The sequence below is a fragment of the Eimeria tenella genome, genomic scaffold (genome assembly GCF_000499545.2).
Source record: "Eimeria tenella Houghton genomic scaffold, Eth_scaff102, whole genome shotgun sequence".
NCBI classification, from domain to species: Eukaryota; Apicomplexa; class Conoidasida; order Eucoccidiorida; family Eimeriidae; genus Eimeria; species Eimeria tenella.
Genome location: NW_013541462.1, coordinates 9563 through 19709, shown reverse-complemented (window position 1 = coordinate 19709; position 10147 = coordinate 9563). Strand labels below are relative to the sequence as shown.

Genomic DNA, 10147 nt, shown 5'->3' with positions numbered 1-10147 from the left:
GCACTCACGGACGCTGCTTGCGGGGAGGCTTTGCTTCCGCCTGACACTCCTGCTGCTGCTGCTGCTGCTGCGGCGGCGGCGGCGGCGGCGGCTGCGCATTCGGAAGAAGAAGCTGCTGCTGCTGCTGCTGCAGCAACTGCTGCTGCACAACTAGAGACAACTGCACACCGTGGCTTCCTTGACAGCCTGCACCTTGACTGCAGCAACAACGCCGCAGCTGAGGAGAGCAGCACCAGCTTTATCGTGGTCAGCAGCAGCAGCAGCAGCAGCAGCAACAACAACAAGAGCCGATGGAAGCCGCAGCTGCAGCAGGCGAGGCTGGGCCCCGTGGGCTCCTCAATTGTTTCTCCTGCTGCAGGAGACACATCTCCTGCGGATGGCCAAGCTTTAGCGGAGCCTCTCGAGGCAGCAGCAGCAGCAGTAGCAGCAGCAGCAGCAGCAGCACCAGAAGAAGCAGCAGCAGCACGGGCGGCAGCAGCCGCTGCAGTACCGACTGCAACAGACGCTGCAGCAGCAGCAGAAGAATGCGATGAAGCAGAAGTGGGAGAAGAAACAAGAGTAACAGTTCCTGCGCTGGTGCGGCAGTTCGAGTGTTTGAAGTCCCCCTTCCGCTGCAACTCCGCTGCTGCTGCTGCTGCTGCTGCTGCTGCTCCAGGAACACCCCACAGCGCGGTCTCTCCCTGCAGCAAACGAGCCAAGTTCAAACCGCAGCTGCTCAGCAGCGAAGCAGCAGATGAGGATTCTTCTGGTGCCCAGGCGGAAGCAGCCACAGCGACAGCAGCAGCAACAGCAGCAGCAGCAACAGCAGCAACGGCGCCAGAAGCTGCTGCAGCAGCACCAGCAGCAACAGCATTAGCGGCGACAGTCTCATCAGAGAGCAGCACGGAAGGAAGTTCAAGGCTGAGACGCTCGCAACGTCTGCTGAACGCCCAGCAACAACAGAAACAGCAGCACCAGCAGCAGCAACAGCAGCAGCAGCAGCCGCAACAGCTGCAGCAGCAGGGGGAGCAGAAACAGGAGAGGGCCGCTCGAGAACTCCGTTACAGGCGCCACAGCAGCGACACAAACAACAGCGGCGTCACCAGCAGCAGCAGTAGCAGCAGCAACAGCAGCAGCAGCACAGCCAAAAGTAGCAGCGGCATCAAAAGCATGTGCAGCAGCGGCAGCAACACCAGCAGTGCTGGCAACTGCAGCAACGACGGCAGCAACGGCGACAGCAACAGCACCAGTACTGGCAGCAGCAGCAACGAAGGCAGCAACGGCGACAGCAGCATAAGCAGCAGCAGCAGCAGCAGCTCCTGTTTTCCCAGTGTTTACAATTTGCCTACGTCAGCAGACAGCGCCACAGCAGTGCAGCAGCGGGAGCTGGGTCGGCAGTTCGTGCTGCAGTTGGGGGCCTTAATAATGGCAGGTAGCAGCAGCAGCAGCAACAGCAGCAGGAAGCTGCTGCTGCCGCAGTTAGAGCCTCTCAGAATAGCAGCATCGAAGCTAAGCCTGTACGACTTCTCGAGCTCTGCTGCTGCAGCGCAGCAGCAGGCCTTTGCAGACGAAGCAGATAATACCCCCGCGAGCAGCAGCAGCAACAGCAGCAGCAACAACGCCGGGGAGCAGCAGCAGGTCGGCCGGCGGTGCTGCACGTCAGACGCATGCAGCAGCAGCAGCGACAGAAGCTGCAGCAGCAGTGCCCGGTTGCACGGCAGCCTGCAGGGGGCTTTTGCTGCGCAGCTGCAGCAGCAGCAGGGGAAACTTCTGAAGCACTGTGCTACGGCGCTGAGCGAGCCAGGCGCCTCATCTGCAGCAGCAGCAACTGCAGCAGCAGCAACAGCAGGAGCCGCAGCAGCAGCAAACCAGGAGATTTGGATTCGCCTGCTCTGCCGCTGCCCTGTCTCTCCAGTGCAGATTTCCTTCAGTCGTTCTTCTCGAAAAGCTGCTGCGGCCCCGCTGCAACAGCAGCAGCAGCAGCAAGAGCAGCTGCAGCAGCAGGAGCTTTTAAGTTCCTTGCAGCAGACTTCGATGGGCGATTCAGCAGCAGCAGCACTGGCAGCTGCTGCTGATGCTGCTGCTCTTGGGGCCACTCTGGAAATGGCGGGCAAGCGGCTGCGAGTCCCAGCTGCCAGCAACAGGTGCAGCAGCAGCAGCAACCGCAGCAGCAGCAGCAGCAGCAGCAGCAGCTTGGGGACAAGCTCTTCAGCAACTCGGCGGCGGTCTTTCGGAGACCGGAGTGTTGCTGCTGTTGCTGTTCAGAATGCTTCTGCTGCAGCAGCAGCAGCAGCAGCAAACGAAAGGGGTAGCAGAGCCCACTGGTGTGAATGCTTTGTGAGCATATCCTGCAGAGCAGCAGCAGCAGCTGCTGCTGATGACGCTGCTGCGGATGACGCTGCCGCTGATCCTGCTGCGGTGGACAGCAAGAGGCTGCTGCAGCAGGAGCGAGACGCAGCAGCAACGGCAGCAGCGGCAGCAGCAGAAAAGAAGGCCGCAGCAGCTGCAGCAACGGGGAAGAGCGCCACTGCTGCAGTGGCAGCAGCAGCAGCAGCAGCAGCTTACAGCAGCAGCAGCAGCAAGTGCACTTACTTGGTGAAAGTGTCGAATGAGCGGCCGTCGAGTGACCGCCTCTTCTGGGCCATGCCTGCTTCGGACATGCGGCAGAGCAGCAGCAGCAGCAGCAGCAGCAGAAGCAGCAGCAGCTGGAAGCTGCTGCAGATCCCCCAGGGAGTTTCTTTAGAAGATTCTGTAGAGGAATTAATGTCCAAACAAAACTTCTTGTTGGAGCTCAAAAACAGAGTCCACAGAGGAGGCCGCATGCGCGAAACTCTCTGACGCTGCATGCAACCGGGCCCCACACCATCCATGCATGCATGTACGCACGCATGCATGCATGCATGCATGCATGCATGTACGCATGCGTGCGTAAACAATATGCAAGCATGCATGCGTGCATGCATGCATGCGTATTGCGCATGCGTGCCTGTGTGTGTATGCATGCATGCCCCCGTTATGTCGTGCATGCATGCACGTGCATGCACATGTATGCATGCATGCCTACATGCATGCGTGGCCGTTGCATGCATGCATGCATGCATGCATGCATGCATGCATGCATGCACATTGTGCGTGCATGAGTTGCGTATAGCGCGGATTGACCTCCGCATATCTGGCCATGCTTTACAGTTTGCAGTGGCTTTTTAGTCCTCAGACTGCTTGCTTCTTTTGCCTGCTGCCACAGCAGCAGCAGCAGCAGCTGCTGCTCTGCCTCTACAGAGGCCTGCGCAGCAGGACCAGCGCGCAGCAGCTTTTGGGGCTTCCCCACAGAGTATTTACAGCCATTTCCGCCCACTGCGCGGCCAGTTGTCTGCGCTGTGGCTGCAGCAGCAGCAGCAGCTGCTGCTGCTGCTGTTGCTGCCGTTGCCTTGTGCTTTGCAAGGCTGAAAAGAAAACGGCCTCTGCAGTAATTTTTAAGTGCTGCTGTTTGCTGCTGCTGCTGCTGCTGCTGCTGCTGCTGTGCTTTGTGGCCTAGTGTCCAAGAGGTGATGAATAAATAAATACAAGTAGGAGTTGCAGCTTCTGCTGCAGCAGCAGCACAGGCTGCTGCAGCAGCAGCACAGGCTGCTGCAGAAGCAGCACAGGCAGCAGCGCACCGTCCGAACTAGCCAAGCTCCTAGTTCAGCAGCAGCAGAAGCAGCAGCAGCTACTGCTGCTGCTGCTGCTGCACCCTGGGGGGTTAGCCTGTAAGTTTCTGAGTTTGTTAGAATGCAGAAAAGAGCTTTTGGTAAAAGAATTAAAGAAAGAAGGTTCGACAAGGAGGCGCCGTCCAGCAGCTGCAGCAGCAGCAGCAGCAGCAGCAGGGTGGAGGCCGCTCTGCAGCGCTGCTGCAGCAAGGCGCTGCTGCTGCTGCTGTCCCAACTCAAAATCTTCACTCGTCGCTGAAGTCGCTGTCGAACGCCTCCAGGGCATCCTGAGGTGTACAGACACACAAAATGGAGGTCCTTTGCTGCTGCTGCTGCTGCTGCTGGCCCGCTGCAGCAGCAGATATGCTCCAGCTTCCTGTTCTGTCGCTGCACCAAAGGCCTGTTTGCTGCCAGAAAACTTACGCCAAGGGGAGAGACAGCTGCATCTGCTAGTGCGGTCTGCTGCTGCTGCTGCTGCTGCTGCAGCAGCAGCACGAAAGGGCCTTCACGGCTTACCTCTGCTGCAGCTACTGCTGCTGCCTGCGTCTTTGTCTCCAGTGCGTTGCTTGTCTCCTTTCGTTTCTTTCTGGGGCCCTCGTGGTCAGTCTGCTGTTGCTGCTGCTGCTGCTGCTCTTGCTGCTGCTGCTGCTGCTGCTCCAGCTCTGCCCTCTTCTTCTCCTTTTGTCTGCGTCTCTTCAGCTGCTTCGCAGTTAGGGTTTCTTCAATTGCTGCAGCAGCAGCAACACCCCACACGCAGCAAGAAGCATTGCAGCAACGCTGCCTTTATCAACGAAGGCTTCTGCAGCAAGCCTGCACTACTGCTGCTGCTGCTGCTGCTGTTGCTGCTGCTGCCCACCCTTCTTCTTGCGGTGTTCTGCTGCTGCTGCTTCATCTTTAATGCCATCGGCCATCGCCTGCTGCCTCTCCTTAACTAGTCTTTCGCTGCAGCACGGACACCGCAGCAGCACCAGCGCAGCACGGCTGCTACCCTGCTGCAGCTGCTGCTGCAACAGCAGCAGCAGCTGCAGCAACAGCTGCAGCACTGCTGCTGCCGTAAACGCAAGCACATTGCCTGACAGCCGCAGCAGCAGCTTCAGCCACAACGAGGGCAGCAGCAGCAGCTTCAGCAACAACCAGGACAGCAGCAGCAGCAGCAGCAGCTCGTCTCACTAGAAGGCCAAAATGGGCAGCTGCTGCCGCTCCTTCTCTATTGGAAGAACAGCAACTCGACCGACGGGCAAATCAGTGAGAGACAGCCGCAGCCTCTTTACTGTTTCTGCGCTTGCTGCTGCTGCTGAAGAGAGCTGCTGCAGCTTCTTGGCTGCCCCGAAGTGCTGCAGCAGCAGCAGCAGCAGCAGGCGCACGCACGCATGCACACCGCGAACGCAACCGCCGCAGCAGCACTTATCTACACAGCCCTGCAGCAACCAGCGCTAGGCCCATGCCTGCAACGGAGCAGCAGCAGCAGCAGCAGCAGCAAAAGCACTCACGGCACATTTCTTCGTAATTTGCTTCAAAGAAGACAAAATTGGCAGCAGCAACTCCGGCAGCGCAGGATGCGCAGCAAGCTGCGCCAAGTGGCCCGCCAGCACGTAAGTGCCGAAGTCCACGAGTGACTCCAGCGCCTGCAGCAGCAGCAGCAGCAGCAGCAGCAGCGGGCGGGGTGAAAGAAAGTGCTGTTGTTTCTTGAAAAGGCAACGGCAGCCACAGGAGTGAGGGCCGTAAAGCAGCTGCGAAGGACGCTACCGAAGCAGCAGAAACGGCAGCAGCAGCTGCTGCTGCTGCAGCTGCTGCTGCTACTGCTGCTGCAGCAACAGAGCCTACGTGGATGGAGTTCTGCTCCGCATGGTCAATCTTGAGGCAAGTCTCTGCATGCGCCGTAGCAGCAAGCTGCAACTTGAGCTGCTGCGGTGCAGCAGCGTCAGTCTTTGCTGCTGGTCTCTTCCTTTTGTTGTGCTGCGGCGCTGCTGCTGCTGCTGCAGCGGCGCTGCTGCCGCGCCTGCAGACTGCTGCGTGCTGCTGCAGCAGCAGCTGCAGCACAGCAGCGAGAGAAGAAGCAACGGGCACAAGAGCATCTGCTGCTGCTCCTGCCTTTGCAAGAATGTCCAGGAGGTTGAGGCAAAAGGGGGCGCTGGCGAGCTGCTGCTGCTGCTGCTTGACTGCAGCAGCAGCAACGGACACGAGAGGCAGCAGCAGCGGCAGCAACCGCCCCTGCTGCAGCAAAATGGAACTTCCCCACAACCCGCAGCTCTGCACAAAAGACCAGCTGAACAGCAGCGCATGCACTTGCTGCTGCCGGTGTCTTTTGCGGTGTGCTGCTTTGCTTCTGGCCCCCCCCTTCTTGCTGCTGCTGCTGCTGCTGCTGCTGCTACTTGCTGCAGCAGGGGCTGCTGCGCCTCCTGCTGCCACGGCGCTGCGGACCGTCAGAGCCAACTGCGCACACACGCACGCCCAGCGCCCCGCTGCTGCTGCTGCTGCTGCCGCTAGGGTTTAGGGTTTAGGGTTTAGGGTTTGAGTACCTCTCGAATGGACTGGTAGGCAACTCTGTAAGCTGTAGAAGCTGCTGCTAAAGACAGCAGCTCTTTCATTTCATTCAGCAGCAGCTGCATGCGATTTGCTGCTCTCCAAGTTCGCCGCAGCCCCAGCCTTGCTGCAGCTCTTTGGTAGGACCGCAGCAGCTGCTGCAGCAGCTGCTGCTCCTTCAGCTCCGCAGCAACAGCTGCTGCTGCTGCTGCTGCGCCCCCGCCGCCCTTCCGACCCTTCGCAGTGCCCTGCGCTGCACCTGCTGGCTGCTGCTGCTGCTGCAGCAGCAGCGTGCTCCGCAGCACAGCAAATGCTGCTAGCTGCTGCTGCGGCTCCTGCGAAAAGGCCCAGCAGCGGCAAACCACCTGCAGCAGCCGCCGTGCTGCTGCTTCCTGCGCGAGGCCCCACCGCAGCAGCTGTTTGCTGCTGATGGCCAGCAGCAGCTGCAGCACCAGTTCCCTGCTGCCTGCTGCTGCTGCTGCTGCTCCTGCCTGCCGCATCGTCAGAAGCAAATGGGTTATGTCCCCCCAGAAGCCTTTCACCAGCCAGCGCAAGCTGCCGGTCACCTCAGGCGCAGCAGCAGCAGCAGCTGCTGCTGCTGCTGCGCTGCTGCTGCTGCTGCTGCGGCAAGAAAGGCCCGTAAACAAATGATCTGCTGCTCGCACAACAGCAAGAATTACAAATGAACAAGTTTCTGCATCTGGCAGAACAAATAAGGTTCCGGCCTTGCGCTGCTTCTGCTGCTGCTGCTGCTGCTTCAGCTGCTTGAGGGCCGCTTTGCTTTGCTGCTGCTGCTGCACCGCGCCGTCCTCGTCCACCTGCAGCTGCTTCGCAGCTTTGAATTTGCTGCGCTCCCCTGCATTTGCTGCTGCTGCTATTGCTGCTGCTCCTGCTGCTGTTGTGTTCTGCTGCTTCGGCGCCAGCTGCAGCACGGCGGAGTGCAGCGCCTCCAGCAGCAGCTTGGCCCCCCGAAGGGTCCCCAGCTGCTGCTGCTGCTGCTGCTGCTGTTGCTGCGTTGCTGCTGCTGCCGGCTTACTGAGAGGGTCTATGCCCACTGCCTTGCAGATGCCCAGAAACCGTTCTTGCGTCAGCATTCTTTTCTGCTGCTGCTGCTGCTGCTGCCGCTGCTGCTCCCGCTGCTGCTGCCGCGGGGCGTCCTGAGCCTCGTCGTTGCTCTCTGCTGCTGCAGCAGACTCCTCCCCGCTGCTGCTGCTGCCGCTGCTGCTGTTGCCCTCCCCGTGGCCCTTCTCAGAAGCAGCTAAAACAAAATCCAAAAACTCCGGATGGTTTTGCTTCAGCTGCTTCCCCAAGGCCTCTTGAAACCCATCTTGGGGGGCCCCCAGGGGGCCCCCCCTGGGGGCCCCCAGGGGGCCCCCCCGGGGCCCCTCCAGGTCTTCTTCATAAACCCCAGCGTCTTCACTTTCTATTTCGCTGTCGCTGCTGCAGCGCAGCTCCTCGCTGCTGTCAGCTGAAGTAACCCCACTGCTGCTGCTGCTGCAGCTGTCTGCTGTTGTTGCTGCTGCTGCTGCTGTTCCTCCTGCTGAGCCTGTTGGGAACTCGTCTTCAGCGCTGCTGTCGCCGCCACTGCTGCGCTCTTGCTGCGCCTTCCTCTTCCTCTGCTGTTGCTGCAGCTGCTGCTGCTGCAGGTGCTGCTGCTGCTGCTGGCCCTTTTTGTGGGGCCCTCGGCTGCCCTTAGGGGCCCCTAGGGGCCTCCAGGGGCCCCTGTGGCTGCTGTTGGGGCCCCCGCGTTTGGGGCCCTCAGCAGCAACATTGTGCCCTTTTGCCATAGTGCTGCTCTTCCCAATGCTGCTGCTGCTTCTGCTGCTGCTGCTGCTGCTGCTGATCTCGAAGCAGCTCTGTGGAGCCCAGGGGCCTCCTCGCCCCACAGGAGGGCCTCAAGGTTGCTGCAGGCGGCTTTGCTGCTGCTGCTGCTGCTGCTGCAGCCTTTTTTCAAATTTTGTTGAATTTAAATTCATCTAATTTTAATTAATTTATATTTTCAAAAAGGTTAAACAATTTGCAGCGCATGACTCCATAGCCGAACGAAGGACGCAGGGGCTGCTGCTGCTGCTGCTGCTGCTGCTGTAGCAAGCGTGGGGCCCCCCACTCCGGGCCTCGAGGGGCCCCCTTCGTTTTGTTTTTGTCTAAAAGAAATATTATTTTAAATTTAAATTATTTGCATTCAATTAAATAAAAAATCCATAGAATTTCTTTCTAGCGGAAAGAAGCAGCAGCAGCAGCAGCAGCGGGGGCCCCCGTAGCAGCAGCGGGGGCCCTTGCAGCAGCAGCAGGTGCCCACGCAGCAGCAGCAGGAACCCGAAGCAGCAGCAGCAGCAAGAGCCGGGGCCCCCCGCACCAGCTGCAGCAGGGGGGGCCCCAGCAGCAGCAAAAGGGCCCAAAGACCTCTAGGGCAAAGGCCCCCCATGGGGCCCCCCATTTTGAAGGAAATTAAGAGAATGAAAAAAAATATAAATAAAAAATAATTAAAAATTAAAATCTAGGATGGAAACATTAAATTAAAATTAGAAATAAAATAGAATTAATAAATGGGCATTAGAAATGAGGAAAAGAAAAGAAAAATGAAGAAAAGAATTTCGCAATAATAATCATAATTCATATTCACAATAAAACTGGAGAATGGAAAGAAGAGAAAACGAAAAAAGGAGAAAAAGAAATAAAAATCAAATAAAAATAAAAACCAACAAAAGAATAAAAGAGCAAAGGATGCAAGACGACAAGAAGACAAAGAAGGAATTCAGGCTTTTCTATTTGGAGGCTCTCAAATAGTCCTATTATTTGTCATATGCTGCAGCAGCAGCAGCAAAGGCAAAGGCAGCAGCAGCAGCAGAAACTAGAGCAGCAGCAGCAGCAGCAGAAAGGCAGCAGCAGTAGCAGAAGCAGCAGCAAAGGTTCGTAAGCTCCTGCTGCTGCTGGGCCGCTCGTGCTGCAGCAGAAAAGACAGCAGATTTGTCTTTAGGATTTCTTCGAAGCAGCAAAAGGATGACTATTGCATACAACTTAATTTGTCTACGCAGCAGCAGCAGCAGCAGAAAAGGGAGCAGCAGCCGTTAGGGCCTCAGTGGGTCCCTGGGCTACGGAGGCCTTGCCTGAAGCCGCTGCTGCTGCTGCAGCGACAGCAGCTGCTGCTGCTGCTGCTGCAACAACTGCTGCTGCTGCTGCTGCGCAAGCGCAGCGCGGGCGAGTCTGTGGCGCTGGAGGCCTGGCTTTGGGTTTTTTCTGCCAAGAAGTAAAACTTTTTCTTTTTAATTTAAAATAAGGAGTTAAAATTTTAGAAACCTTTTTCTGCTGCTGAGGAGCTGTGGGGCCGCGATTTAAGGGGGTCTTTCTGGGAAGTTTGGCCCACCGCCTCTACAGGCAAAGTGGCAAGTGGAATTACCCAGCGGTGTCTGGCCCCCGAGGGCCCCTCTAAAGGCCCAGAGGCAGCCCCAGACACGCTGGAAGTCTTTTAATTGTTTTTTTAAATGTTTTAAATTGCATTTTAAGTAGATTTTGGGGGGAAATCTGTGGAGAAATAGGGGCGGGAGGCGCGTGCCGCTGCTGCTGCGGCTGCTGCAGCTGCTGCTTCCGGCTGCTGCGAGGGGCGCCTCCGCGCGCCGCTGCTGCTTATTTGTATTACAAATAAAGATTTTGAAAAGACTTTCAAATTAAAGTAAACATTTTGGCGAGTTGAAATGGGAATTGGGGAAAAGGAGCTGCTGCAGTGCCTCGCGTCTCGGGGTGGCTGGCCGGCGGTGCGGCCTCCCCTCCGGGGCAAGTGGCTGGGGTGTTGCGCTCGGCTTTGCGGCGAAAGAAAGGGCAAAGTTGAATAATAAGAGAAGTTAAAGAAAGAAAAAACTTTTATTTCCGCGTTTGGATTGGGCGGTTGGCGCGGCGAGGAGGACCGTCGGGGCCCGCTCATGCGCCCAGGCTTGGAGCAGCAGCAGCAGCAGCAGCAGCAG

The 10147-nt window shown here is 57.9% G+C and overlaps 2 protein-coding genes across 2 annotated transcripts in view; one reads left to right on the top strand and one right to left on the bottom strand.

Annotated features, from left to right (window-relative positions):
- ETH_00012645 (uncharacterized protein) overlaps nt 1-2817 on the top strand; it is a gene marked incomplete at both ends in the record, with an annotated part of 3651 nt that extends 834 nt beyond the window's left edge. The window contains one exon of the mRNA XM_013372658.1: nt 134-2817. Coding sequence (XP_013228112.1) covers nt 134-2817 — 2684 coding nt within the window. The remainder of the gene's footprint in view (nt 1-133) is intronic.
- Nucleotides 2818-3910: 1093 nt separating this feature from the next.
- On the bottom strand, nt 3911-7975 carry ETH_00012640 (uncharacterized protein; the record flags this gene model as incomplete). Its single annotated transcript, XM_013372657.1, has 7 exons — nt 3911-3952; nt 4182-4393; nt 4522-4607; nt 4836-4999; nt 5156-5290; nt 5490-6098; nt 6185-7975. 7 exons carry the CDS (start codon nt 7973-7975, stop codon nt 3911-3913), a joined length of 3039 nt encoding a protein of 1012 aa, XP_013228111.1.
- Between the last annotated feature and the right edge of the window lie 2172 nt (nt 7976-10147).